A 26,469-nucleotide genomic window follows, 5' to 3' on the forward strand; every position below is an offset into this window, starting at 1 on the left:
CGACTAATGCGATGCGAATCATTTGGAAAAAGGTTTCGGAAGGTTTAAGTTCCAGCAAGGGCTCTTCATTTCATGACAACGTACTTCGATTTGTAGTCATTTGGAAAACTTTGAAGGATTGGAATTGATACACATTTCTGTGTGCCTTCAAGCTGGGGCAGGCATTTTTTCTTTTGAACTACGAAATAAGCTGATAAATTCTTATGGGAATTGACAGAATTTCCCACAACTCGATGAAGATGTGCCGATCTATTTGTCTAAAATATAGCTAATTAAAGTCAGCAAAAAATACAAATTGTAGTTTTAAGTATTGTACAAAAAATATGTTTATGGAAATTTAAAGTAAAAAAGTAATTTAAATAAAATTAGAGTTCCCCAATCGAAGATCGTAAGGCAAATATGTAGTGCTCCATGGTACATTAGAAAGAGGGGCATCGAAGAGCTCCAAATATTTCCTATATTTTCCACTTGAAACAAAAAAATGTGTTGCATACTTTAAGGGCGCTGTCCAATGCAGTAATTTTTTTCAGAGATGTACATACATACATACATATGTATGTACATATATGCTCGTTGTAAATCGACCGATTTGATTCGGGAGTGACCTTCGAAATTACGAATAAATGAAAGATTTTGTGCTGCACAGTTGTTCTCGAGAGTATTCGCCTGAGACTCAGGTAATTAGACTTAATTTTGACTCCCATTCCAGATATACGTGTAACGGTAACACCAAGGTTAATAAACACACAACTGTTGATTAATTTTTGTGGTTTTTATTTGAATTTGAATAAACAATACTAGACAACAACTACTTAACAGTAAGTACACGTATAAGTACACACTTCTGAGTTACATAAAAATAGTTTTTTTTTTAGTTTTAGATAAAGGCTCTTCAAACGAATATTCCTTGAAACGAACTATATATCTATATAGCATAGTAGGGTATATTATATGCATGTAGTATATAGTATAGTCATGTATAAGTACAGTGTGTGTGTGTGTGTTTTTTTTGTGTGTTTTTCTTGGTTACAAATACAAAGAAGGCAAAACTTACAGCGGCTTTGTCGCAACGGAGCATCATCCACTTTAAAAGTGTGCGCTAGACGAAGGACATACAACAAATTTGTTATAAACAAATTGTCTCTCTTTTTGTTTAGAATTAGGGTACAGTTAGGGTAGAGCTTATGTTTCTTGTTTTTTGTTTTTGTTTCTCTTTTGTTTTTGTTTTTGTTTTGTGTGTGTTTGACACTAATTATCACTACATCAGTTTGAAGCTAAATAGTTGATAAGTTTCCCTTAGGTTTCTCCCAAAAACAATCTTCCGACTTTCCCACCGATTTACGATAGTTTTGTAGGTACATGCAAACGCAATTATTGCTAATAATACATGCGAAAATCCAGCTAAATAAATTATGTTTCTTTTGTTTGTGATGAAAATTTGTGTGTGTCCCCCACACCCCACCCAAAAGACGTAACAGCTCTTTCTGTGGGGGCAGTTGTTTGGGATACTACAGTATTCCTGAATTCAAGTAATTTGTTGCCGCGGCCAATGGAGCAAAGGAGCAAATGTAAGCGCTCAAAAATATGCCCTATATATATTATAAATTTGTTTCTTGATTCCTGCTACAATTAAGGTACAACATTTCTGCGACGAATTTTCTCTTACCCGGCTTCAACCATTTACAATCACAAAGTCACAATCACCCCATAAATATGGTTGGCATATCGTTTGCGAGGGGGGTGGGATTGGTTCAGGTGTGTTCAGGTGTTTTGTGTCTCTAAATACTAATTGTAGGTAGTTCGTTAACGCATTTATACCAGGAATTATGCTGTTTGTATTGTTGTTGATTTTCCTATTTGTGTGTATGTTTTTTGGGGCTTTAATACTTTCAATCTAATATTCACTAATTAAGTTTCTTTGTGTGCCTTCATGGAGGCCCAGTGGAGATGTCCATCTAGGCTGGTATTGTGGCTTGTTCGTAGAAATCGGGCTCATCCTCGTCGTTCTTTGCCTCTTGGCCATCCAACTGTAGGAAAAAGGAAAAATGTTAGAACATAAAATAAATGTGGTATTGGCTAGTAGAAGTCTTGGCATACTGCTTGCAATTCCTCTGGTTTGTAGAGGGCCACCAAACGCTGGCGTATGGGCACCATCATGATCAGGAAGAAGGGGAAGGCCAGCGAGAATCTCGAGGACTTGACCGTCCACAGCACGGCCAGACACAGCACCTGTATGGTGGTGAACAGATGCAGCTTCCAGGGGCGCACACGCTTCACATACGGCGTTGGAGGATAGTGCTTCACTGGCATAAAATACAATCGTATGCTGTGGATCGAAGGGATAAGGATTAGAGGACGTTTTCTACGGATAATCCAAGACCTACCGTTCGAACAGCTGAACGCCACTCATGGAAGCCACACCCATGTACAGGAATACTCCAAAGAGCACGGCCATGGGGATGAGTCGCAAAAGCGGTGCCATCAGCACCGACAGACCGATCATGACGCACACAAAGAAGCCAGACAGACGCTGCTCCTTCACATCAATGATCCTGGGCGATTCACCAGGAGCATGGGTGCTGCAACGCAAAGAAACATTAAGTAAAACTCCAATAGATCGGATAGTATTCATTGGAAACCCACCGTGACATGATCGTGACCGAGGAGACGTGCGTTACGGAGCGTACAGTAGCTGCACAGTGCCAGGGCATACCAAATAGTCCGCAGAAGGTGTTGAGCAGGCACAGCAGGACAATGTCCCAGTGGAGGCCGGAGCCCTTCTTCAGTCCACGCTCGGGCTTGTCCACAATCAGCTCCGATATCTGCGACTCCATGAAGATGAGGATGTAGACGAGCAGGGCGGGCACCACACAGGCAAACGGCACCCACGTGGAGGTGGCATTGAAGCCGATGTACCAGCCGCGCAGCTGGGGAGCGCTGGGCGAAAGGCCCGCGGGCACCACCAGTTTCTCGGTGTAGACGGAGGGCACTAGGTAATCGACCAGCACGAAAATGGCAATTGAGATGGGCACCCCAAAGTCGCCGAGGGCACGGCGTGCATTGCGGCCCAGGAAGTGGGAGTTGCGGAAGAGCTTCAGGTAGTAGGCCACAACGAAGGTGGCCAGGGTGAGGATGGTGCAGAAGAGGGCGGTGTTCGGTTGATTAGTGGGCAGCTTCGAGGTGCCCACTGGCGACGCCGTGGTCGTCGCGTTCAGCAGAGTGGCGCTCATGTTGAAGTGCGTTCCGTTCTGATCCTGGTCGTGGGCGACGAGCGTCGGCGGCGGCAGGTTGTAGTCGGCGAGCAGGGGGTTCTGCTGGTAGATCGAAACCAGCTTCATCATTGTCTCCACGATGTAGATGAGGGTGATCAAGGCCGAGAATATCTCCTGGGTGAAGCGGGTGAGCAGACGCACATAGACACTGCCCTCGAAGGCCGACACGCAGAGAGCGATGATGATCAGCCAGATGCCGACATAGACGCGCAGCGAAAGGAAGTCGAAGTCGTTCTGGGTGCAAAAGACCATCAGGGCTTCGTCGAACAAAAGCAACGGCCCCGTGGTGCCGATAATCACCAGAGGCTGGCAGGAGAGACAATGAAAGACGATGCCCACAAAGGAGCACGAGATCAGTGTCTCAGAGATACCGATCCAGCTCTTCGTCTTGTCCGACACCAAGCCACCGAACGTGATGGCCGTGGAGAGGCAGGCAAAGTACATGAAGATGGTGGCCGCCAGGGTCTCCGTGTTGAGGCCGTCGAGGATGTCGCTCTTGTACATGGGCATGCGTCGCTTCAGATCGTTCCGTAGGCCACCCCACAGGCGGTGGGTCTTTTCCATTGGATTGGGCTGCTTCTTCTTGTGTCCATCGTCGTCGTCATCGTCGCCGCCACCACCACCGCCACCATCACCGCCATCGCCACCGGGGCCCATTCCCATGGCGCCCAGCGACTGCTTCTCGAGCAGTGCCTTCTCCTCGTCCTTGCCGATCTTGATCATCTCGCTGTCGCGCTTCACCTGCAGCGCCTTGATCTTGCGCGTCCGAATCCAGTCCTTCTTGGCCTTCAGCTCCTCGAACGGCAGCAGATCGTGGCGATCCCAGTTGCCGGGCGGCAGCACAATCGAATCGTCAAGGAACTCATTGATAGCCGAGAGCAGATCCTTGCGGTCGTCCGCCTTGTAGGCAATGGCATGGAAGTGCTCGTTGGCCATCAACGTGGAGATAGAGCGACCCACCTCATGGTAGTCCAAGTCAAAGTTGCGCGGTCCTAGCAGCACGAACATGAATCTCACGGGCACCGGCACCTCCGTCAGGGTGGGCATCATGACGCCCTCCGACAGACGGACAAAGGCGATTGTCGGCTGATCCAAGAACTCAACGGCTCCCACCTGAAGAAGGGTACGATAAGGATTAGAAGCAGCTATTAAGTATCCTATTTGAGGGATTGGACATACCAGAACAGTGGTGGCCTCGGCTCCAGCTGGAATGCGCCTCAGAATGGTGTCATTCTGCAGCTTCTTGAGATCCTCCTGCGACGACGAGTACATGTCGTCCTTCATGTCGATCTTCAACTCATTGCTGCGCTTGCTCCCTCCGATATCGGCGGCTGGCATTATCTTGATCTTCTTGTCATCGGTTCCACCCGATAGGTTCTGTGAAGCATTCCCCAAAAATCAATCAGTATTGGTGCTCTCTACTTGAGTGATTATCCAACAAAAGCCAAGCAGCACACATCATGCGAAATATACGAAATGTCTGTACAGTGTACACACAAAAAAACACAAAGATCGATCGTGCAGAAGAAGTAGGGGAAATCATACATTGCATATCTAAGCGGAAGAGTTACGAAAAGCAGGGTTAAGACAACTAGGGTATATGTACGTAAAAATAGACATCGCAATCATAACAATCACAATCACAATTTTCACAATTGAGAACTTGCCAATCGTGGAGGTGGAGTGGAGTGGAGTGGTGGAGTGGTGGAGGTGTAGAGCACACATTTAAAAAACAGAGTGGTTCTAAAGGGGGCTATTGGGTGGCTAGGCGGCTAGGCTAAAAAGAAACATCTCGAGTTCTCTAAGCGCATTACGCAGTACGGCAACATGGCTCGTGCTTCGAACAGGAAATGAAATCGTACGTAATTCTCATTAAAATAAAATTATACACTCCAAGAATACCCAATCTTTTGCAACGCAAGAATAATCTGGGATAATAGTTTTGGGATCTCTACTCCGCGATTTCTCTGAATTTTCTCGCTCCCCTCCGACACGGAAAGCACACTGCACGAGAAAGAGTGTGTGAGAGAGAGAGAGGCGTAGTGTAGCCACTCTAAATGGTGTGGTTCATGCTGGCTAAAATAATGATCCGATCTGATATTCGGCATTCGGCAATTTGGAAGATATGGTAGTTTTCTACGTTACCTAGTTATCTACCACAAAACTAAAATAATCGCTAAACTCTTCGAGTACCGGCTATAAAAGTAGAACCAGTTGTTCGTCGGAACTTGTACTATTCAGGAGAAAGGATATTCGATATTCACGCTTGAACGTGGGATATTTACGCATCTCTGTATCCCTATCAAAAAAGTCGAAGCAGACAAGTGCCAAGTGGCAGGAAACAGGTATCTTGGTATGTTTTCTAGCACGTATCTAGTGATGGAAGAAAATGTAATCTCAGCGAACTATAATAAACCATATTCCGTGGGTAGAACATTATATTTTTAGTCCCTTTAATCGATTTCATTCCCTGCTTATACGAGCAGAGCCACAGAGCCACAAGAAGGGAGAGTAGTATTAGGAGTAGGTGGGAGGTCAGTGAGGGGTCTAAAGGTCTCATTACACCCAGATAGGACATCGTCGAGTGTCGCCGGTGATCGATGGACGACGCAATGCCCGCGGGCGAGCCCACATTGAGTGTCGTTGCCGCCGCTGCCGCTGCCGGAGGGGCACTGGACGTGACGCATATGCTCCGTCTGGCCTTGGCCAGGTTACGTGTCTGCTGCTGCTGGAGACTCTGCTGCTGGGCATCGGCACCCATCCAGAGAAACTGTTGTGTGTGTGTTGTATGTTGTGCAGAAGGAGAGAGTGTTGTGTGTGTTTTGTTGGCAAAACGAAATCAATAAACCACACAAGAAAGACACAAACGAAAGAAAAACAAGAGTCAAATGTTGGCGAAGAAAGAAGAGCAAACGTTGGACAAAAGCGTTATCGGCATTATATCAGAGTTCTGTACGATCACGACTACGATCACGATCATGGCATATATATGTACAATTTGGCTGTTCTTTACCGATTTGGGTATAAGTTGCTGTTGTTGTTGTTTTTTGTTTGTTGTTGAGTGTTCGAGAGAGAGTGTGTTTTTTTTTTAATTCGGTGTGTGATGAGAGATGCATCATCGAGATGCAGATGCAGATGCAGATGGCAGAAATAGACAGAGAATAATAGTGACCACGATCAGGGATTAGCAAACGTTTCGAATCACAATTTCACTGAAAGCCAATTATTTATAGCGAACAAGCGAACGATTATGACGATGTCAGTAGATATATGGATATCATTGATGGATTGATGGATTGATGGATGAACCAGAGATTAGTATGAACAGGTATGAGGAGAATGCACAGAAGAGTTATTCCTTCTTCCTGGAGGCTAGAGGCCTACCTGCAGACTGGTGTAGCTGTTGTATTTGCGCTTGGTGAAGGGCAGTACTCCCTGGTGCTCGTTGACATGCCGATGCCGCAGGAGCAGCGATCGCATCACCGAGGGCTTGTCATTGATGTCGATGAGGTCCTCAATCACCATCTGGAGAGTGGAGTAGAGAGATTAGCCAGAGATCTTATTTAAAGGCAGAGTCAGGACTCACCTGCTCTACTACACGATAGGCCACTGCGGGCAGATCCTTCTCGTTGAGGTCCAGCAGCACAACGCCCGTTTCCAGGCAGCGACGCAAATTGAGCAGCGAATGGAATGAGAGGGAGGCAACATGGGGCTTGCCCCAGCGATCGGAGCCCTCCTCCACATCCTCCTCATACTTGATCCAGCGCGCAGTCTCCTTCCACTCCCGATCCTCGCCCACGCCTGTGAGCTCGTCCAGCTGCACAAAGATCTATTGAGGGGTATAAAATGAAAGATAATGCCTGGGATCTGAGCTGGGATCACTAGGGATTCCTAGGGTGTCCACTCACCTCATGGGGACTGTGATCCACCTCGGGCTTCTTGTTGGTAAAGGGCGAAATGGTAATCTGCGGCAGCTCGCGCAGCTTGATGGATGAATGATGGATCTTGTGACGCCGCAGTGCACGCGGATCGTCCGAACGATGGGATCTCAGCTCGTTGAGATCAGCCTCCTACATTGGGGAACGGGGAGATTAATCGATTAATAAGTGAACTGTGGTCTGTAGGACGAACGATTAACGGGCTAAGGGCACGGTAAAGGATGTTAAATGGTCAACCTGTTTAGCCGGCATTTGGCCATTTGTCTACAGGCGGAGATATCCGTGAATGGGTTAGCAAATGAGAGAGATACACAATTGCTGGGTTAGTTAATGGTCTAATCTGTGATTAGGTTGATTAGGTTCTAGTGTTTTAGTGTTCTAGTGTTCTAGTGTTTAGTGTCTAGCGAGGACTTAGTGTCTACCTCCAATGCCGTGTCCTCAGGCTGCACAGAGATGCGACGCGCACCTGCATCACCGTTCTCCTCGATGGTCTTTTTGGGTTCCACGCTGTCCTGATGTGAGAATTTACGCTGCCTATAATACTGATGGCGGCTGAAAAGGAGATGCAAGCAAATTGTCAATGACATGTCGGATAGGTGGAGGAGGGGTGGCGTTACCTTTTTCTGCGTTTTCGTTCGTGCGATTGGTCCGTGGGCTGATCATCATAGCTCAGACTCGGCGGCGTGATGACAATCTTCTTCTTGCCAGCGGCGCCACCGAACTGAACGTGCTTCTCCTCCGCCGAATTGTCCGAGTGATCGCCGTGTCCGGCACGCTCCGAAACTAATGGGAAGTCCTCGGGGATGTCATCATAGTTTTGTGCATTATTCAGTGGCTCCGTTTGGCTCTCGTACTCCGAGTCCTCCTCAATGTTTAGATCATTTGTGCGAACTATGAAACAGGAATAGGAATAGGATGAATATGGCATATCCAGATGGGGTTAGATGGGGTCTGCTGCTCTTACTGCTATTCTTCGTGCGGGATGCAGTGGGCAGCTGCGTGTTGTCCTGAAAGGTATTCACGTCGAACTTATCTTTGCGTGCACTGGTGCCGGCAAAGACCTTTTCCATTTCCGAGTCCAACAGCACTTCATCGGGATCCTCATTGCCGCCGGACTGCAAAAACGACACAAAATAAATACATTTCAAATGGATTGTCCATCAATTGTTTTCATGCTGCTGCCAATGCCTTCCCACCGCCCCTCCCCACACACCCTCCCGGTGGTCGCGTTATGCATGACTCAAAAACAGCCACAAATACTTTTCAATTAAGAATCTATATACATAGGAAAAACAAAGTCATGTGACTCTGGGCGGCATTATTGCCCCTCGTCACGAGTGTTGTGCTTTTTTTTTGTCGCTCGAAATACATATGTACATATGTATGTATGTCGGAAACATACGGACCGATACGATGTACGGAACGCATTAATCATCGCTCATTGAGTGTCAGCGCTACGCATTAGAGCAAACTACTCGTAAAAACATGAAGGAAGGAACAAGGGGAAGGGAAGGGAAGTGAAGGGAAGGGAGAGCTGGGGAGCGTCGCGGCTCTATCTATAGGATGCAGAGTCCCGTGCGGTGGCTGTCTCTATATTTAATGGCGTTATTCATAATTGCTTTCAATCGATCTCAATTGATTTCCATAGTGACGAAGGCATTGATTGCCTCCGCGATGCGCGGTGCGCATTTCTCCATCATCGACCATCATCGACCATCATCATCATCGTCTTCAACGTCTCAAGTGAAATATTTTGTTGCATCCACAAGGAACGAGGAACAAGTAAACTCAATTACTTGTAATTGTCGATGGGGCTATCAGATTACACAAAATAAAGCAAAACAACAACAGAACAACAATCTTATGAAATTGTTTATTGGAGAAATCACAGGAGAAGGTTACATGGTGTTCAATTTTCATTGTCTGGAATCTGGAAATTCTATACTCGTATGATTTCCCCCTTCCCCCTTCCATGCGGTGATTTTTCCGTTTAAATTTCAATTCAATTCCAAAGAGGAAATAATTTATGATCCGCAAGTGGCTACAAAAGGGGCATCAGTGCACTTTTCTCAGGAATATACATATGTATGTACTCTGTTTTCGATTCGATTTCATTTCCAGTGAATAAACGATCTGGTTTCATTGCAGGAATTTTAAGGAGTAAATGTATCATACGATTCCCTTGGGATACAGGATATGTTTATAAACAAAATATCAGAGGGGTTTCCAAGCATAAAAATTATGTAGAAATCCCCAATCCAAAGGAAGACAACGCCTTGTTTTCCTGCATATTTTTGCTTTGATGAAGAGCTTCTTCGGGTGCCTTATGGGTGTGTGTGTGTTTTCCCCCTCCCCCTTAAATGTTTACCAGAACAACAACAACAACAACAGCAACATATAAAGGGAAATTCCCGAAAAGTACATACGAAAATGTAAGTGAAATGCGATTTTCCCTTGGCAATCCTCCCACACCTGAGAGACGCCCGACTACGGGGCTACTGGGCTTCCGTTTTTGCAGCTATATATTCAATATTTAATACGGGGTTCGATATACGGAAAGGGAAAGTGTCCGCAGAGACAGGGACAGGGACAGGGAGAGAGAGAGAGAGCGAGAGCGAGAGTATCCTTGACAATTATAGTTACTTCCTGATAAGCAAAAGGGAGAAGGAGAGGGTGGGTGGGGGCGGGGGGAGCACCAAAGAGAGAGCAAACAGAGTTTCACTCTGAGTTTATAAATAGCTCAAATTTAATAACGCTGAGAGCCCCTGCACGTGTGTGCGTCCAAAGGGAGTCGAGTCCATTGGCCATGTCTCCTGCTATCGCTCTCTCTCTGTCTCTCTCTCTCTCTCTCTCTTGCTGTGTGCGACTCCGACATGTGTTTTATTGTGTGCATGTCGGTGCGTGTCCGTCCGACTGATAAGAGGCAAGCGTAACGCACTGCGACGCCACGTTACGTTAATTAATCGATAAACACTACGCACATACGAGTACCTTTCGGGGAGCAAATTCCACAAAATGATGTTAATACTAACAATGATAATAATGGCGTTTGCGTTTGCGTTCACGTTGATGATGATCATGATCCTGATTGGGAGACACAAAACAGTAAAAGTATTTTGTCATTCGGCCATTAGCCAGGCGGCTCCATCATAATCCCCTGCCACCAATGCCACTGCCACTGCCACTGCCACCGCCACCCACATGGCACCTGGAGCCAGAGCCAGCATAGCGGCAGCGCTTATCAGAGAATAATCGATGGTGCCCTACCCCCCCCCCCCCCTGCCACCTGATGGCACAGGACTCCCCAAACACTCTGCAGCCGCCCAGAGGCGACACCAGGCCGCCGCCCCCCCCCCCAAGCTGTCGCTGAGCTGTCAATTTTCGATGTTGCGGCTGCTGCTGTAAGCGCCAGAGAAATGCATGGAGCATAGAAATAGAAACCAACAAAAACGCCCGGAAAATGAGATCATCCAGGAGCGAAAAATTAACGTAGGAATATTCATAGAGTCACAGAGCCCCCTACCAGACAGTCAGACGGACGGACAGACAGACAGACAGTGGCATACACCGGAGTTCATTAGCGAAACGGAACCGATTAGGCGAAATGTTGCGCAATTCTATAGATAGAACCTACATATACCTTATACCAATGACTCGCACTGTATATGGCCATAACATTTGACTTCAAGTTTAGTCGTGTTAGCCCCCCGCCACCCCCCGTCTACGCCCCTAAACAACAACTCGATTTGACACGAGTTCTCTCGTTGAGTGTTTCAGATGTGATTTGACATCTCCTCCCTAGCGGGGGCAAGAACTGTGGCAAGCAGCCAGTAGCAAGCAGCAAGTGAGCGGCGGCACGTGACTCTCGGCGTCGTAAGTCATAAGCGAGTTATGTGGTCGTGAGCCCAAACAACTTTTTGTCAGGCTGAATCACAAATTGAATCAAACTCCAGAGGCTGCAATGAAACTTGTTTCAGAACGTCCGCCCGTCCGCCCATCCGCCAATCCGCCTGCCTGCCACACAGTTACTCTCATAAGTTTCCGCACGGATTAAAAGTTTGTCTGCTGGGGGGATGAGGTAAACGGTTCCGATTCTCGGAATACATCTTGGCCGTTTTTATGGCAAAAGCCATTTGAAACGCCAATAACCCGTGGCGGGGGGGCAAAGTGAGGGCTAAATAGGGGAATACGAGATACCCTAACCCACATATGCGTTTCGAGTGTGTTTCGGGGATCTGCAATCTCTGGGAGACGACAGCTGGAGGCCATGCCCTCAAGAGAGGACTCTTTAGGCGCCTGCCATGCGGTGCGATACAGAGACACAGAAGTACCCCCCCACAGAGAAAGTGTAGAGCAAGTGATGGGCAGCAGCAAACCGAAATCGTTTAACTTTGCATTTCACTTTTGACTTTGACTTTGAGTTAGAGATAGAGATACACACTCGTGTTTCTACGAGCGGGAATTTTTGTTTTTTATTTTATTTGCTTTTTCGCCGCTTGTCGAATTTTTTGCCCTGGCCCTCTGTGCATAATTTTGGGTCGCATTTTCCACGCGTTTTCCTGTGCTGCCACGTAGTACGTAGCCGTTTTCTTTTGCGCGTTTTGTTTGCACAAATTAACGATGCTTCCCCGTAACGTGTTCTCTGTGTGTCTGTGTGAGTGTGTGTGTGTATCTGTGTTAATTTAATGTGAATTCCGCAGCGGAAATACTCGCACAAACAACCAAACGGACAGGACAGGACAGGACGGGACGGGACGGGACGGGACGGGACGGGACGGGACGGAGTACAGAAAGGGACCAGGATACGAAAGGCTATGGGATGGCTTGGCCAAAGGACGAGGGATAGTAGAGAAAGGGTAGGGTTCTTGTGGATGTCGTTGTGGATGTGACAGACACGTGCTAAAGGTTAACCTTTGGTCATTGTAGTGTTGCCCGAAGGCGATACGAGAGGCGAGGCATGAAGCGTTAAAGCGTCATCGTAAACGTAATCTAGTGATGGGAAATCATGCTGACAAAGCGGCCCCACACCCACACACCAGCACACACCAGCACACACACACACACATTTCAGTGCCTCCATCTCTCTCTCTCGCTCTCTGTCGCTCTCTGTATCTGCCACAAAGTGTTGCATACTTCAAGGTCAGCTGTTGACATTGTACGCGTGTGTGCGTGTGTGATAGTCGATAAATAGTCGGAGGCCTCTGTGTTCTATTTATTTATTATCGTCCTATGGAATTTAATAGAACATACGAATATTCTTAGAAGGGGGTTAAGGGTTTCATCCCTTAACAGATTGCTTTATAGCTCCAAACGCTCTAATAGCTTGAATATTTTATGGCCAGTGGATGAGCTGCCATGGAAGCCCTGCTCCCTGCTCCCTGCTCCCTGCTAACTTCTATGGAAATGAATAGACATTATTCTTGGATATAAAACAGATTACGAACCAAATGATTATACATTTGATAGTCCTAAGGAGGAATAGCATTAGGAGGAGTTAGGATCTACACAAATACTTTTCGTTAATAGAGAGCAAGCCTTTGAAGGAGCACCTTTCGGAGGATCCCCCCCTAAAACACGCCCTTCGCTGTCCTCTGGGCGATGAGACAGATCTTCCACTTCCCCCAAGAAGTCCTTAACTTTAGCTTGAACTAACTGCTCTCTGTTCTATATTTATGAATTTTCATTTAGTGTTTCATTAGTGCAAAATCATCCATAAATCACTCTGTTGCTCCGTCCCTTTTCTGTATAAATATTTCAGTAGTTCGTCATCAAATTCAAACTTTTCCTTATCCCAGTTTAGCTTTTCTCATAAAGTTAAGAGCCAACATCTCTTTATATTCTCTGCCACTCGTTTGCTCTCTTTCTCTCTGTCTCTGCTCTTACATAACGCATGAGTATCAATAATTCAGAAATTGTTTTTAATTTAAGAAAAATACGAAACCACAGCAGCCAATCATTCGTCATTTCCAGAAAACTTGAATGTGGGAGACCTTCTTCTGGGAAATTCAGGAATTTCTTCCCCCGGAAAACAGGTACACTTATGACCTGTAGGCACACACACGTGTGGCACCGTGGCCCCGTTTGTGGCACAGTCTGTGCATTCCAGATGATGCTTGTCGCTGGCGTTCGGCGTTCGTTTTGGGGCATCATTTTAGCACTTTTGCGGTGTGTGCGGCGTGTGCGGCGTGTGTGGTGTCCCATTTTATTGCCCAAAAAGTATGCAGCACCAAACACGCATTCCCTTGGGGCGCCTTTTCCTTTTCATTTTCCTTTACCACTCCCGCCCCACCCCTCTGTGTGCGAGGCCTATAAGTGCCCTCACTCACTTGTTGGCCCAGCTGCCAAGCGAGAATTTCTGGACAGTTCGCCCTCCGTAATTTGTTGTAAATTTCTCTCGAATGGGCATCCGTACATCTGTATCTGTGTGGGTCTCTGTGCATCCATTTCTCTGCCTCCCTGTCCGTGTGTGAGAGGGTCTGTGTCTGTGTGGGGTCTTTCGAAATATTTTTCAAGGTTATATGCTCTCGAAAAGTTGTTCCTTCTACTGGCCCTACTTTATGTAAAGTATAGATCAAACAAGTTTGCCCCAAGAACGATGTACCTTGAACGCTCCAAGAATTTAATAACAAAAAACTTCCGTTTTGCACAGGGGATTTTTTTAGAATTTGACTTTTGATTTGATAACTTTTCGTCACGCACCACTGCGAGAGTGTTGTTGCAACTTTCGTGATAGTTTTTCCTTGCTCGGCCTGTTGCACCGTGAGACCCGTGCGAGCGGGAGAGCAGAGCTCCAAAAAAAAAAAAACTACGACAACACGAGGCTCGTCTCTCTCTCAGCGCGATGACCGTCGTGTGGGAATGCTTCCCAGCAAATGATGGGGCGCCTCTTCTAGTGTTTCCACTGCTGCTGCTGCTGCTGGTGCTGCTGCTGTTACCTGAGTGCTGCAGATGCTGCTCCTGCGCAGGCGCTGGCCATGAAAGCGCGCGTATAACGGTAGGATAGTAGTCGTCTGCCTCGTCTGCCTCGTCAGCTGGCATTCGCTGCAGCGCCTCGGCCACGCTCAGCTGATTCTCAGGGCCGTTCCGGCTGTAGCAGGCGTTCTACTACGTAGCCCCCTCGCCACCAGCCCCGCCCCCTGCCTCTGCTGTTGGCGCTGCCACCGCCGATGCTGACGTAAATCGGAATGCAGTTTCGATGCCCAAAAAAAAGCTCTGGGCCAAAGCTTTAGTCTGCATTTTTTCGTGCTTTCGAGCCACACAAAAGTAGTGCATAATTAAAGCAAAAGCTTCCCGGGGGGTGGCGGGGGGGCCGGGCAGAGCAGTGCAGAGGACCTCAAATGATGGTCAAGGCCGCTCAAGGCCAGGTGTTGGTGGTGGGAGGGGGGGGAGTGGTGTGGTGTGGTGTGGGAGCTTTTGGCTCAAAGTTTTCCTGCTAATGCTGATGCATAAAAAATCTATTCCTATTCATTTGCCGGCACTCCCGTCCTCCTTGCTTCCCTGAGGGGGTTGCATGCCCCGCGTACGCCAGCAGCCCAGCGACAGCATTAGGGCTCATTAGTCGCCTGCCTCTGTGTGAGTGTCGCCTTGTGCGTGTGCCTGTGTGCCTGTGTGTGTGTGTGTTTTTGGGTAATTAGCGATAACAGTTCGAGTTGTAATGCGGCTAATTGAGTTATGTCCATGTGTACACACTGTACAGTGCTCTCCACGAGTGTAGGCACTGTGCAGGACACTTGAGCAGCCACAGAGCGGCAGCGGGCTTGTCTTGATTGTGTAAGATGATAGGCGGATGATGGCACAATGCAGGACGGATCTATGGAGCGGAGCCTAATACTCCAGTAAGGATATTTAAGCGTTAAGGCTTCCAAAATGATCGATTCCCCATCGATGGGTAGCACAGGATTTCCAGTGGAATTGATAGCTGAAGCCATGGAAGCCATAGACATCTTCCATTCCTGTTTGACTTTTGACTTTGATTCTAGACATAATTATCGACATCGATAATCTTCGATAACACATAAATGTTGCTTCTGAATCCCTTCCTTTTATTGCAATCGATAACACACAAATGTGGACTCTGATAGTAATGGAAGGTTATATCTTTAATACTTCGACACTATGTGCATATTTTCTTGTTCAATTTCCATGAACATCTATAAATGTATGAGCACATATCGTTCAAGTGAATAGATAACCTTGAAACGCACTGTCCTCGGAGCAAACAAACAGACACCTGAACAATGAAGCATTTAGCTGAAAGCTGATCAAAGCTGAGCATAAATCATGGCATACTTTATGGTGCAATTAAGTTAATTGAGGCTACTACCCGCTACTGTTACACCAACTCGCCCCCAGCTCCCCCGTATCCGTCCCCTTCCCCTCCCCGTTGGAGTGCTTTCACCTGGTGAATGGTGTCAATGAATTGATTGCGATTACAATTTGCACACACGGCTAACTGTTACTTTTCATTGCCAATGTCAGGGCAGCAGCACAGCCAGAATAAAAAACGACTGCCAGCGACAGCCTTGACCACGAATATCGATTTCCTGTTTTGTGGCTAACGGCTGCCGCTTCATTTGAATGCTGCTGCTGCTGCTGCTGCAACTGCCTGTTTACTTTCCGATGCGTATTCCATTTGCCATTTGCCACTTGCCACTTGCCACTTGCACAATTAAAATTCGTTTTCCCATTAGGCTTTAGCCTTTAAGCTGACAGACAACTTGTGTTTGTGTCTGTGCCTGTGCGTGTCGCCCGCACCTTTCCCTCTAACAAAGACAACATTCACGGCGTATACGTAATATTGAGCCGCACCAAAAGCCGCTCTAACTGTAAGACTCGTAGAGGTGTGTGCGTGGGGGGGGGGGGGGCATAAGGGGTATTACTGTTGAATGAATGAATGAATGCATGATTAGGCGAGATCTGATCTAGTGCCGGCCCAGTGCCGGCGCGAAAGCGAAACTCAAATTGAAACTGAAACTGAAATCGAACACGGGAACACTGGAATACTGGAAATGCTGAAAACTGGTTTCTAAATTGTGTCAGTCGTTGGCTGGCGGGCATTTGGACAAATGTGCGGAAATGTACAATGTACAGCACAGCAGCAGCAACAACAGCAACTAAAAATCAATAACAATTACTTGACATTACTTTGCGATTTGCCAGCGAATAAATCAACAAAATTCGCACTCACAAAAAAATATTGAATTTAAAAAGTGATTTATTTAATGGAAAATTACTGACAAAATGCCGCAAAAAAATTCGTATTTTTAGAGATTTTATTTCGTAAACTTAACATTCAGTTGATTTAAGCGAGGAAAATTTCATGAAGGAAATTCTTAATAGATAATGCTCTGGTGGTAAAGTAGGGGGCCCAAGGATGAGCTCATTTCTGTCATTAGACCCATTTGCTTAATTAATTTCTTATCTAAAGGCAATGCATTCGATTATCTATACATATGGTGCATACACATGGACATGTGTTCAAGATTGCAAAGGATAGGGTATTAATAGTCGCTAGGCTAGTCAGGCAAGTGTAATGGCCACGAGATAAAGACAGAAACTACGCAGCAAAGCTGGGTCCCGTCCCGTCCAGTCCCGTTGGTTATTCCATTATTCCATTCTTCTTTAAGCCTAGCACGGATGGTTCGTTACGTATTTTTTGCTGCGAGCGAGCGGCGCAGTGGCACCATGGGCACCATTCGTACAAAGGCGTTGCAAAAAATGGCTTCGTGAAAATCAAAGACCAGCGCTTTTTATCATCAACAACATCAACCAGTTATATCTAATAAACAAACAATATCTACATATGTACATATATGCAAGAAATTCTATATGCATACATATGTACATATGTATATTCAAGCTACAGATTCGCAAAAAGCTCCCATTGGGCTTTGTCTTTGGCTTCTTCGGCGCATTTATGCTGAGACAGCAATCAAACGCAGGCAATTGCAAGATTGCGAGAGTGCGAGAGAGAGGATTGCGAGAGCTTGTCGATGAAAAGAAGACGAAGAGATAAGACATTTCCGACTCCTGTGCGCTAGCAAAAGCAACAAAAACAAAATGCTGAAGCTGAGAGAGCAATTGCGAGAGAGCGGATTTCATGAGTTTGAGGAGCGCGGCTGACGCGATCGCGAGAAACAGAGAGAGAGGAAAGGGTACAAGTTCCGTTTCACTGCGCTCTGGGAAAAAAAACCTCCTGCCTAGATGACGTAACCAACTGACTTTGGACTCTACAAAATATTATTTTTTGATTCGAGCCTCAAGAGTGGGTATCCCTATTTGCCCTCCTTCGATTATTAACTAAACTTTGTATTTGTATCGATAGTCCACACTCACCTTTTTTTTGGTGTTGAAACCCAGGAAGGACAACTTGCGAACATTGTTCTCCCTGCCGCTGGCCGAGCTGAAACTCATTTTGAGTGGGAGAGTGCTCTGCTTCCCTAGCTGCTCGAAAACAAAAAAAGAGGATAATCAATCCAATTTCAGGATCTTCTTGGGTGTGTGGCTCTGCTTATTTGATGATCAGACAGTAATCGGGCATCGAGCTGTTGTTGTGGGAGATCTGATGGGGCCACTGTGGATGCTCCAGGAGTCTCGGCATTCGGTGCAACGTTGGATAACGGCCTGAAAAAACAAGACAAGAGAACAACATAAATACAGTTACAGCAACAGCAACAAAAACAGCAACAGAAGCTGAAACATGGAACGCTTTTTCATTAATAAACAATTTCGACTGTGGCTGCTGTCAGTGGCACGGAGGCGGCCAATTGAAAGCGATTCCCTCTTTTGAAAGAATTATCATCTACTGCTGGCGGTGGCAATAAAAACAAAAAGAAACAAAAACAAAAAACAAACAGATACACAGTATTCCCGACGCGACGCGACTCAATTAAAGTCAAATGGCAGCCACACGCATAGCCCCCCCTATCCCCCTATCCACCCCACGAAGGGGTTGCGGGGAGTAGCCGCCAAAAGCACGCGACTTTTGTTGATGGCTCGTGATCAATTTGCGTTATTTGAACACTCAATCTATGTGGTTATAGAAGGAACACATCCATATATGGAAGGGGGCTATGGGGGCAGTGCGGTCTCCTTTGCCCCCCACTGATCATCGTTACCCCACCGCCGCCTTCCTTGGGCGATGGGATCTTTTTAATGGCGATCTCTTGATTAATTTCGTCACATTTTATGGGTTTGAATTCTTCAAAAAAAAAAGAAAAAAAACACGGAATAGCGACTCTTTCAAATGAGGATTATTTTTGGGCAGTTCTTTGAATAGATACAGCTTAGTCGAGCAATCGAATTTATGTTGATTATAGAGCCTCCTTAACTCGTGGGCCCCTCCTTGCGGACCCCCATAATCCTTGGGGAGCTCTCTATAATTCTAAGGGCGTAGCAGCAGGCATTGAACCTAAGACAACAATGAGGCCCCCCGCCACTGTTTTTCCAGTTGTTAAATGTTTCGTGTCGGCAGGTCCTTAATTATTCAGTAAGCACCTTTTTTTCTATCCTTCGCGGCGATGTGTGCGGAGGGAGAGAGAGAGAGAGAGGGGGGGGGGTGCTCCCGAAAGTTACACAAATTCAATTATCTCCCTTGGAAATGGCATTCACCATTCACACGTATGCAGGGCAACACGAACACGTTCGAGGCAAACTAACAAAAAACAAAACGTCTCAAGGCACACGACGACGATTTCACGTACACGATATTCCACAGGACTCTCGCGGAGACTGTCGGAGACTACTCGAGGCGTCCTCTATGACAAACGAATGCCGTGTGAACCTGTTGCGGCTGCTCGGGCACTGATTTATGTGTGTGCTTGCTTCTGCGGTAAAGAACGTTGGGGAAGTGAAGCCCACAAGCCCCAAGCCCCCAATCCAATCATCCAGCCAGCCAGCCAGCCATCCATCGGTAGAGCACCCGACCCGAAGTCCCCAAATGCACGAAACCCCCGAACGCAGTAGCAGTATCTCCCGAGTATCGTATCGTATCGTATATCGCGCGCATTGAGAATCCGACATGAGTCTCGTGCTTAGACAGCGCCTCATTTTAGTCGCTGGCGAAATTTTTCACATTGCTTCTGTGTTGATTATGTAAGAAAATGTGACTTGTCTTTAAAACGAGTGGGTCTTAGAGGGGGCGCGGTGTGTTGGCGAAATGGGACTGTTTGCCTTGGATATTGACTTTTGCCTGCCATATGTTTCTAGCGATAAAAAAAAAAATGTATAAGAAATTGATGCGTCTCCTCCTGACTGTCCGTCCGTCTGGGTGTGACCATGGATTAAAAGTTAAGTTTCTGTGCAAACAGAACTTTCCGAACTTTCGGCTTTTGGGGCGGGGACCTTGAGAATGTTGCCACTCACACATGCAGCTGTGGTTGGGTTGGGTGCGCGCGTGTGTGGCACGTTACGGTAAATGTTATTATTAACTAATAAAAGGATTTCCAAGTTGATAGATTGCTTGCCCGTCTGCCCGCCTGCCTGCCTGCGCTTGCATTGAAAGAGCTTCAAGGTTGCAAGGTTATTAATAATGGAAATACCCTTCATTCCCAGACAGTTGTTTCCTCCTCACGGGCTCAGATATTCGCTTCTACAAATATCTATGAATTGTCATTAATTTTGATCAATCTGATGGCACTTCTAGATAGAGTTTTCACTCAAAACTTGAGATTTATTTGCTGGGTAGAAAGTATATTTCATGCAAAACTTTCTCCGAAAAATATTCTTTAAAATGATGGCATACATTTTCTTCGACTAAGTCCCTAAAATAAGCCAAAACGTAGGTCTAAATCTGGTCTAGAAATTGATTGATAATAAATACATAAATGCAAACGAAACCTTGAAGTGGACAAATTATCAACAATCAACATAAACAATATTATATAATAATTTTAATGAATTAAATAAGGCTAAAAAAAACTAAAGGAAACTTTTTGTTGTTTTATGATAATTATAGGAAGAGAAAGTATAATCTATATATAATTATCTACCTCCTTTCTTTTTAAATTCCTATAAATGTAAATGGACTAAATCTACCCACTAAATCCTCTATTATCTTGTTTACTGTGAAAGATTTTTACAGAAATTCCCTTATTTTCTGGCCATCTCTGTAACTTTTACTGTCCAAGTATCAATTCGAACTCTTTAAAGTTCTTTATTTTTAGCTTTTTTCGTGGTATTTATAATCTTTATAATTCCTACAACTACAAAGAACTTTCCTACTCTTTTACAGAGATTATATACTATCTTTCGAATACTGCAAGAGCTACAATTCTCTCCAGAATTATTTTCAGAATCTCAGTGGCTAATCTCCAAAGTCTTCAACCAATATCAACCTTAGAAGAATCTACAAATCAATGACATCAATGGGAACCAACCCGAAAGATAGATCCATTTGGTGGTATCTACAGACGACACTTGACTTTCACAGCTACATATGTATTTTCGTATACCCTTGAGCTTTTTTCGTACAGCTCAGCTGATTCGAAATCGAATTCTTCAATCGAACGATCGCGTGACGGCGTTCCAGAAATTTTGCTACCCAAAGGAAAACAAATAAATTTACACATTTTTATATGGCACCCACACAAGACAGAGATAGACAGAGACAGAGAGAGGGAGAGGGGTTGGGTGGGGTGGGGTGGAGAGTTCGGGTGGCATGCTATCAAAATTAGAGTAAGGGAAACTGTTAAACACAAGACAAAACAAACAGAAGACAAACAACAGAAACCAGAGCAAAGCGAAGCGTCGCGACAGGTTCCCATAAAACTCAAAACCCTCAAAAGGTGTTACATTTGAAACCCCCACCAGCCCCCCGCCGCCGCCCAACAACCCGAACCAGTCGGGAAATGCGGGGCGGGAAATGAGTGTGAGGGAGGTAGCACACAAAAATTAACGTGGTGATCAATTTTATGGGTTCATTAGCGTTTCACTGGCAAACTGGACGCCAAACGATCGATCGATCGTACGACGACGCAAGTGACTTAATTTTGATTTAAATTATTGTTTGTATATGGAATATATCATGCATATCGATAAACACTGGGGGGGTATTAAGAGAACTGTCCACACCTTACAGGTCTTATCGCCAGGAGCAAAAGGCAAGAGCCATTCATTGCGATTCTATTTCGAGATACAGATACATACATGTACTCCTGCAGATACGCGTACTCTCTTTCTTAATTGATTAAACAGAATTGACAGTAATGTATGAGAAAGCCACCGCATGCGGCATACGGAATACGGAATACGGCATACGGCAACGGTATACGGCATCATAAATTATCTAATTGTCTATTATGTGTCGTGTCGCCCGAAATTGATTTGATTTGCAAAAGCCAAGGCACGGCGCAGACATCTAAATTGATGGATGATAAGTGCCCAGTGGGAAGTGGGAAGTGGGAAGGGAAATGGCTTCTACCCTCCACTTTTGAGGGTAATCGGTGGAGGCAGTGTCGGGTTTATCAGGTCTCGTGTTAGCTCTTTATCGGGGGAGGTGGTACCAGCCCAATCTTGCCAGATCCAACCGGTTTCACGCGGTCAGCTGCTGTCTTGGCTCCAGCAATGCTTTTCTGCACAAATTTACATTCACGTGCTGAACAAGTTGGTAGCAGGAACCGGTTTACAAATTGCAACACTCATCATCAATCGGCGGCAGCGGCAGCGGCAGCTGCAACTGCATTCAGCATTCAGCATGCAGCATGCAGCTGACATTGAACTTGAAACAACTCAAGCGTTTCGAGGCAACTAAAACGACTCTTTTTGCCTTTCAAGTGGGGGGGAAACAGTAGCCAGAAAACCCACTCGAACGTTAAAATGTCAGCATTTAAGCCCGACACTCGAGATATAGAAGAAACCGACGACGGAGCAACGGTAATTACACAGAAGTGTGCCCATATATTATACATGTATGTGAATGTATTTGGTCTCCTAATATATGAGTGCATTAAAATATTTGATAATTGAAAACGCATTGCCCACTCGAGTGGGTGGGTGGGCCGTAAATCTTTGGGGGCGGATCATAAATATTTAGTCAGACAGATTACCAGGGCGTACCCACAGTACGTTTCATAGCCATAAAACCCATAAAGAGAGTAAATATCTGGAATTTGCTTCGGTCTAAAGTCGCGTTTCATACGGTGGTAGCGCCACTTTCCACTTGAGTGACAGTATTGTACGAGTACGATCCGGCAGTTTTGTTGAAGGATTTATGATCGCCTCAACAATTGTTGTGGCATACGATTCGATGGGCCCGGAGCACTTTAGGCACAGGCCAAAAACTGCAATGGAAATACAAAACACGACATTTGGCAGCGAAATAAAACCATTTTTTAACGCTTCACTGATCCTCACACACACACACACACACAAGGGGAAGGGGTGCCATTAACAAAAGGCAGCACGAAAAAAACCATTCCACCTGCAAACATGGACATATTCAAACGAAACTAATTGGACTTCTGGCATACGGCCATACCACTAATGACTAAACGATAGACTCCAATGACTGACTGACAGATCGACGACCGCTGCGGGGGCTGACTAACCTAAGAACATGGGCTTGCACATGTAATCCGCCGGCCCCAACAACCCCCACAACCCCCACAACCCCCAGTCAGTGTCTGGGTTTTCTTTTTGTTTCTGTTTTGCGACTCACACACGATAAGCGATAATTGTTCATATCTCGATCGAAAGAACCGTAATAATTCGTCAACTCTTTTAAAATAACAATCTCTAAAAAAATACATCGATTTCAGAGGAAATTCCCAGCATGGTTACGCAAAGTCAGCAAAGAAAACTCTTTTGTTTGGGTTAATGATTCGATTCCTTATATCAATGCTGATATCAGAATCTGTCATGGGTGGCGGCGGGGGGGTGCCCAAGAGGGGAAGAACAATAGGAAATATCTTGTTTCATCATCGAATGACGAATGATGCCTCACCCTTTCATCTTTCATCACTAAATAAAAATAAACATACTGTATTGTTTATTCGATTCCTAAAATTATGTCTTTCTATGGAAAGAAACCCACTGTCCATGACATGTTTATTATCTTAGAATGGGCACATAATATCTTCATGGAAGTGGAAATGAAATGGAATCAAATACTCAAGTTATCCTCCTACTCCGGGGTGTTCTCCGATTGAGAGAACGCGATATTTGAGAGCAGGTCGCCGGCTTTTTGCCAGGAAACGATTCATTCGATTTCGATTACTACTTCGAATTCTTCATTGTATATATACATATGTATATGCTCGTTCCCTTAGATCGTTTCCCCCTTTCCCTTCCCCTGCCACTGCCCCTTTCTATTCCCTTTGCCCACTGGCTATTGTTATTACATACTTCCAATTTGCACGCCACTGCAAATTCCGTGAACCGTTTTCACAGGAACAATAAATATCGCTCTCAAAATACAGCAAGAGCTTGGCGGCAAGTTGTGTAAACAAAAGTGCAACGCAACCTACCACATCCGAGGAGTGGGAGGGGTTGCGACGGAACGGAGGAGGAGGAGGAGGAGGAACCCCTCACATAACAATAAAAACAAAGTTTAAGCGTCATGATACATTTTGGTTTAAACATCAGAAAAGAACAATAACAAAAGCTACAACAGCAAACAAACCAGAAACAGAACCAGGAACACCAGAATAGGGAGCACAAGGGAGAACGAACAAGAACAAGAAAGAACGAACTAGCGTCGGGCAGGCCGAAGCTTTTGACACCCTCTTCCCTGCCGATCGGTCTTTTTCGATTTTAGTCGCGTTTAGTTTCGAAATTGTTAAATTTCGATACGACTCCCCCCCCACCAAGAGGGTAAGAAAATACTTTGTCTTGACACATTGTCGAATATTCTCTCTTCTAGGGTATCAAAAAGCACAAAAGTCGAGATAAACAAATTCTAGTTAACATTGTGTGTTTATCGTGTGCGGCGGGGTCGCGACTGCAGCATAGGAGAAGGGGGAGCCAAATTATTGAGCCATTACTCACCAGATGTAACCGCAGGGGAACCTAAAGAGGGAGATACCACCATGCCCAGGAGGGGAGAGCGCGACCGAGAGAGAGCGGTAGAGGGTGCTAAGAGCACATACTTGCCAGGCGAGAAAGTGCAGCGCTCGCAATTCACGTGCTGCGCTGGTGTGACGGAGAGGGGCGGGTGGGCAGGAAGGGGAGGAAGAGAACACTCAACGCTGATAGCAGAAATTCCCCCTAAGAAGAGTTGTTGGTACTTTTTTTTTGTCCGTGCTGTTGTTTCTAAAAATTTGCATAAAAAGCAGACAAACTTAGCATAAAGCGCCGCGGGGAGTGAAAGAGAATGGCAGAGAGAACGGCGATGGCAAAGGGGAAAGAAAAAAGGGAGAAGTGAAGAGAACGTGCTTGCCCTGGTGAGGCGGCTACAACTGAAACTGTGTTAAACTTTGCTGCTGAAACACGCTCAAAAAAAAACCAAAAGAATAAACAAACGTAGTCGACTGATTGATACTCTTCTCCGCCAAAAATTTCTATGATGGATTTCGATGGAAAAACTATTGAAACTATTAAATAGGTTTAAGGACATTTTCTTGGACATTATTTAAAATTTATAAACTCCAAGATAGCAGAGGACATGTTTATTTACATTTATATATATTGAAACAGTTGCCTCTCCGGCGCTGTTACATATCCCTATGCAAAACCATATACCCTTTTCGTTCTACTCGTACCAGAGTATCCGTACCAAACACCGCCTCTGATCTGATCTGATCGGAGCGGAGGAGATCAGATCCGAAATAGAACCAGTTTCCAGAGTCACATGCTGCAGTTGCTCGCTCGGACTTGATTTATCTTTCTCCTTCGGCTGCCCAATAATGGTTCTGCGACAGTAATTGCGGGGAGCATGTCAGCAGTTTGGCCCCCGACTTTCGTTCTTCGGTACGGTACGGTACGGTTCGGTTCGGTTCAGTTAATGTTATTTTTAATTGTTTTGCCTGGGGTACATACTTATTTTCTTTGACACTTTTCCAAATGCCACACACACACTGTATCGAGTAGATTTTAATATTTCCTTCGACAGTGAAGGATGGCGGGGGGGAGGGAAATCGCCGGTCCAAGACACATTCACAAATTTAAAGATCTTTTTGCACAGAAATAGCCGCAGACAAATCACAGCGAGAGAGGGAGAGCGGGACGGGGACAACTGTTATAATTGACACGTACTTCAAGTGCTCTCTTTTCACTCTTCTCCTTACCTTTTACTCGGCCACAACAAAAAGCAACAGCAACAATTGGAAGCAACAACCGCTGATGACGTCGCAGCTTTAGTTTCGCGAGTGGTGTCCAAAAATTTTCCACTGTTCCGGAGCGGGGGGCGGGGTACTTCAACGTTGTGTCAGTGGTTCATTGATTGGGCGGAAAGATAGTCAGCCAGTTAGTGGGTCCCTTCACTGATCGATCCGGCTGCAGCAGGCGCGGTAGCTGCTGTATGCGGGGGCGAAGGTTGTCGGCTTTTTGGCAAGAATAACATACACAAACACACACACACGGACACACGCACTGGACGGTAAAGAGAACGAACGCGTCGATAAAAAAAAAACAAAAAAAACAAACGGGAGAGAGAGACACAGAGAGCAGAGGAGAAACGCACAGTAGAAAGAAACAAAGGCACAAAAATGACAGAAAGAACGCAACGTTTGTTGTCGCTTTTATATGTAAGACTTTTTTATGTTTCTCTTTTGCCTTTTAACGACTTTCTGTCTTGTCGTCTATATACTATTCGTCTATTCGTACTATTCGCGAATGAACGCGTGCAAACTTGAACTTGTTGGAAACGGTCTCTCGGCGGGTCCGCCCGAATTGCTGCGCTGCACGTTTCGAAATGATTTACTGTTCCTTTGGCAGCACGTTTTTAAACAACAGAGTGGAGCGAAACAGCGATCGAAAACAACGCAGAGCAGAGCGAAACAGAGAGCGCAAACAGCTGCTGCGGATCGTTGCTGCTCTCTTCTCTCTCTCTCTCCCGTTTCGACAGGCTAAATTAACCCTTACGCATTCCATATGCTCCGTGAGGCTTGCTTCGTGTACCCTTGCGCAACCCGTCGATGGGGGATGTAGCAGTATTAGCCCTGCTTATCTATTAATAACGTCGAATTTCGTTTGTTAAACTAAAAATAATCAGCGTTTGTGTATGTCCCGCCGCCAATATTTGCCCAGCAATTCACGCCGTGCGAATTACCCGATTTCCGACGCTCTAATTGATTGAATTTGCATTGAAATTAATATCCACAAAC

The 26,469-nt window shown here is 45.7% G+C and overlaps 1 protein-coding gene across 11 annotated transcripts; it reads right to left on the reverse strand.

Annotated features, from left to right (window-relative positions):
* Positions 1-757: 757 nt before the first annotated feature.
* Positions 758-26,097, reverse strand: Ae2 (Anion exchanger 2). 11 transcript variants are annotated; one of them, XM_033382400.1, is made up of 16 exons: positions 25,432-26,097; positions 17,546-17,833; positions 8,175-8,325; positions 7,828-8,101; positions 7,633-7,762; positions 7,448-7,474; positions 7,181-7,342; positions 6,859-7,101; positions 6,657-6,797; positions 6,286-6,303; positions 5,836-6,042; positions 4,452-4,649; positions 2,644-4,385; positions 2,385-2,579; positions 2,098-2,326; positions 758-2,027 (listed from the first exon to the last, which is right to left on the reverse strand). In XM_033382400.1, the coding sequence occupies exons 2-16, from the start codon at positions 17,621-17,623 to the stop codon at positions 1,956-1,958; spliced, it is 3,867 nt and encodes a 1,288-aa protein (XP_033238291.1). In that variant the 5' UTR covers positions 17,624-17,833; positions 25,432-26,097; the 3' UTR covers positions 758-1,955. The 11 variants fall into 11 exon arrangements, with proteins under 11 accessions (XP_033238291.1, XP_033238292.1, XP_015043252.2 ...); XM_033382401.1 differs by lacking the exon at positions 25,432-26,097 and adding an exon at positions 18,913-19,063; XM_015187766.2 differs by lacking the exon at positions 25,432-26,097 and adding an exon at positions 18,707-19,063.
* Positions 26,098-26,469: the final 372 nt, after the last annotated feature.

This window comes from Drosophila pseudoobscura, chromosome X, assembly GCF_009870125.1.
Source record: "Drosophila pseudoobscura strain MV-25-SWS-2005 chromosome X, UCI_Dpse_MV25, whole genome shotgun sequence".
In the NCBI taxonomy this organism is placed as follows: domain Eukaryota; kingdom Metazoa; phylum Arthropoda; class Insecta; order Diptera; family Drosophilidae; genus Drosophila; species Drosophila pseudoobscura.

Bases quoted from the DNA above. Each gene is read 5' to 3' on its own strand.
- Ae2 (XM_033382400.1), bottom strand. From the start codon at position 17,623: ATGAGTTTCAGCTCGGCCAGCGGCAGGGAGAACAATGTTCGCAAGTTG. The intron at 6,798-6,858 runs GTGAGTCCTGAC...TCCACTCTCCAG, and splicing joins CCTATCGTGTAGTAGAGCAG to ATGGTGATTGAGGACCTCAT. The intron at 4,386-4,451 runs GTATGTCCAATC...ACCCTTCTTCAG, and splicing joins CCGAGGCCACCACTGTTCTG to GTGGGAGCCGTTGAGTTCTT.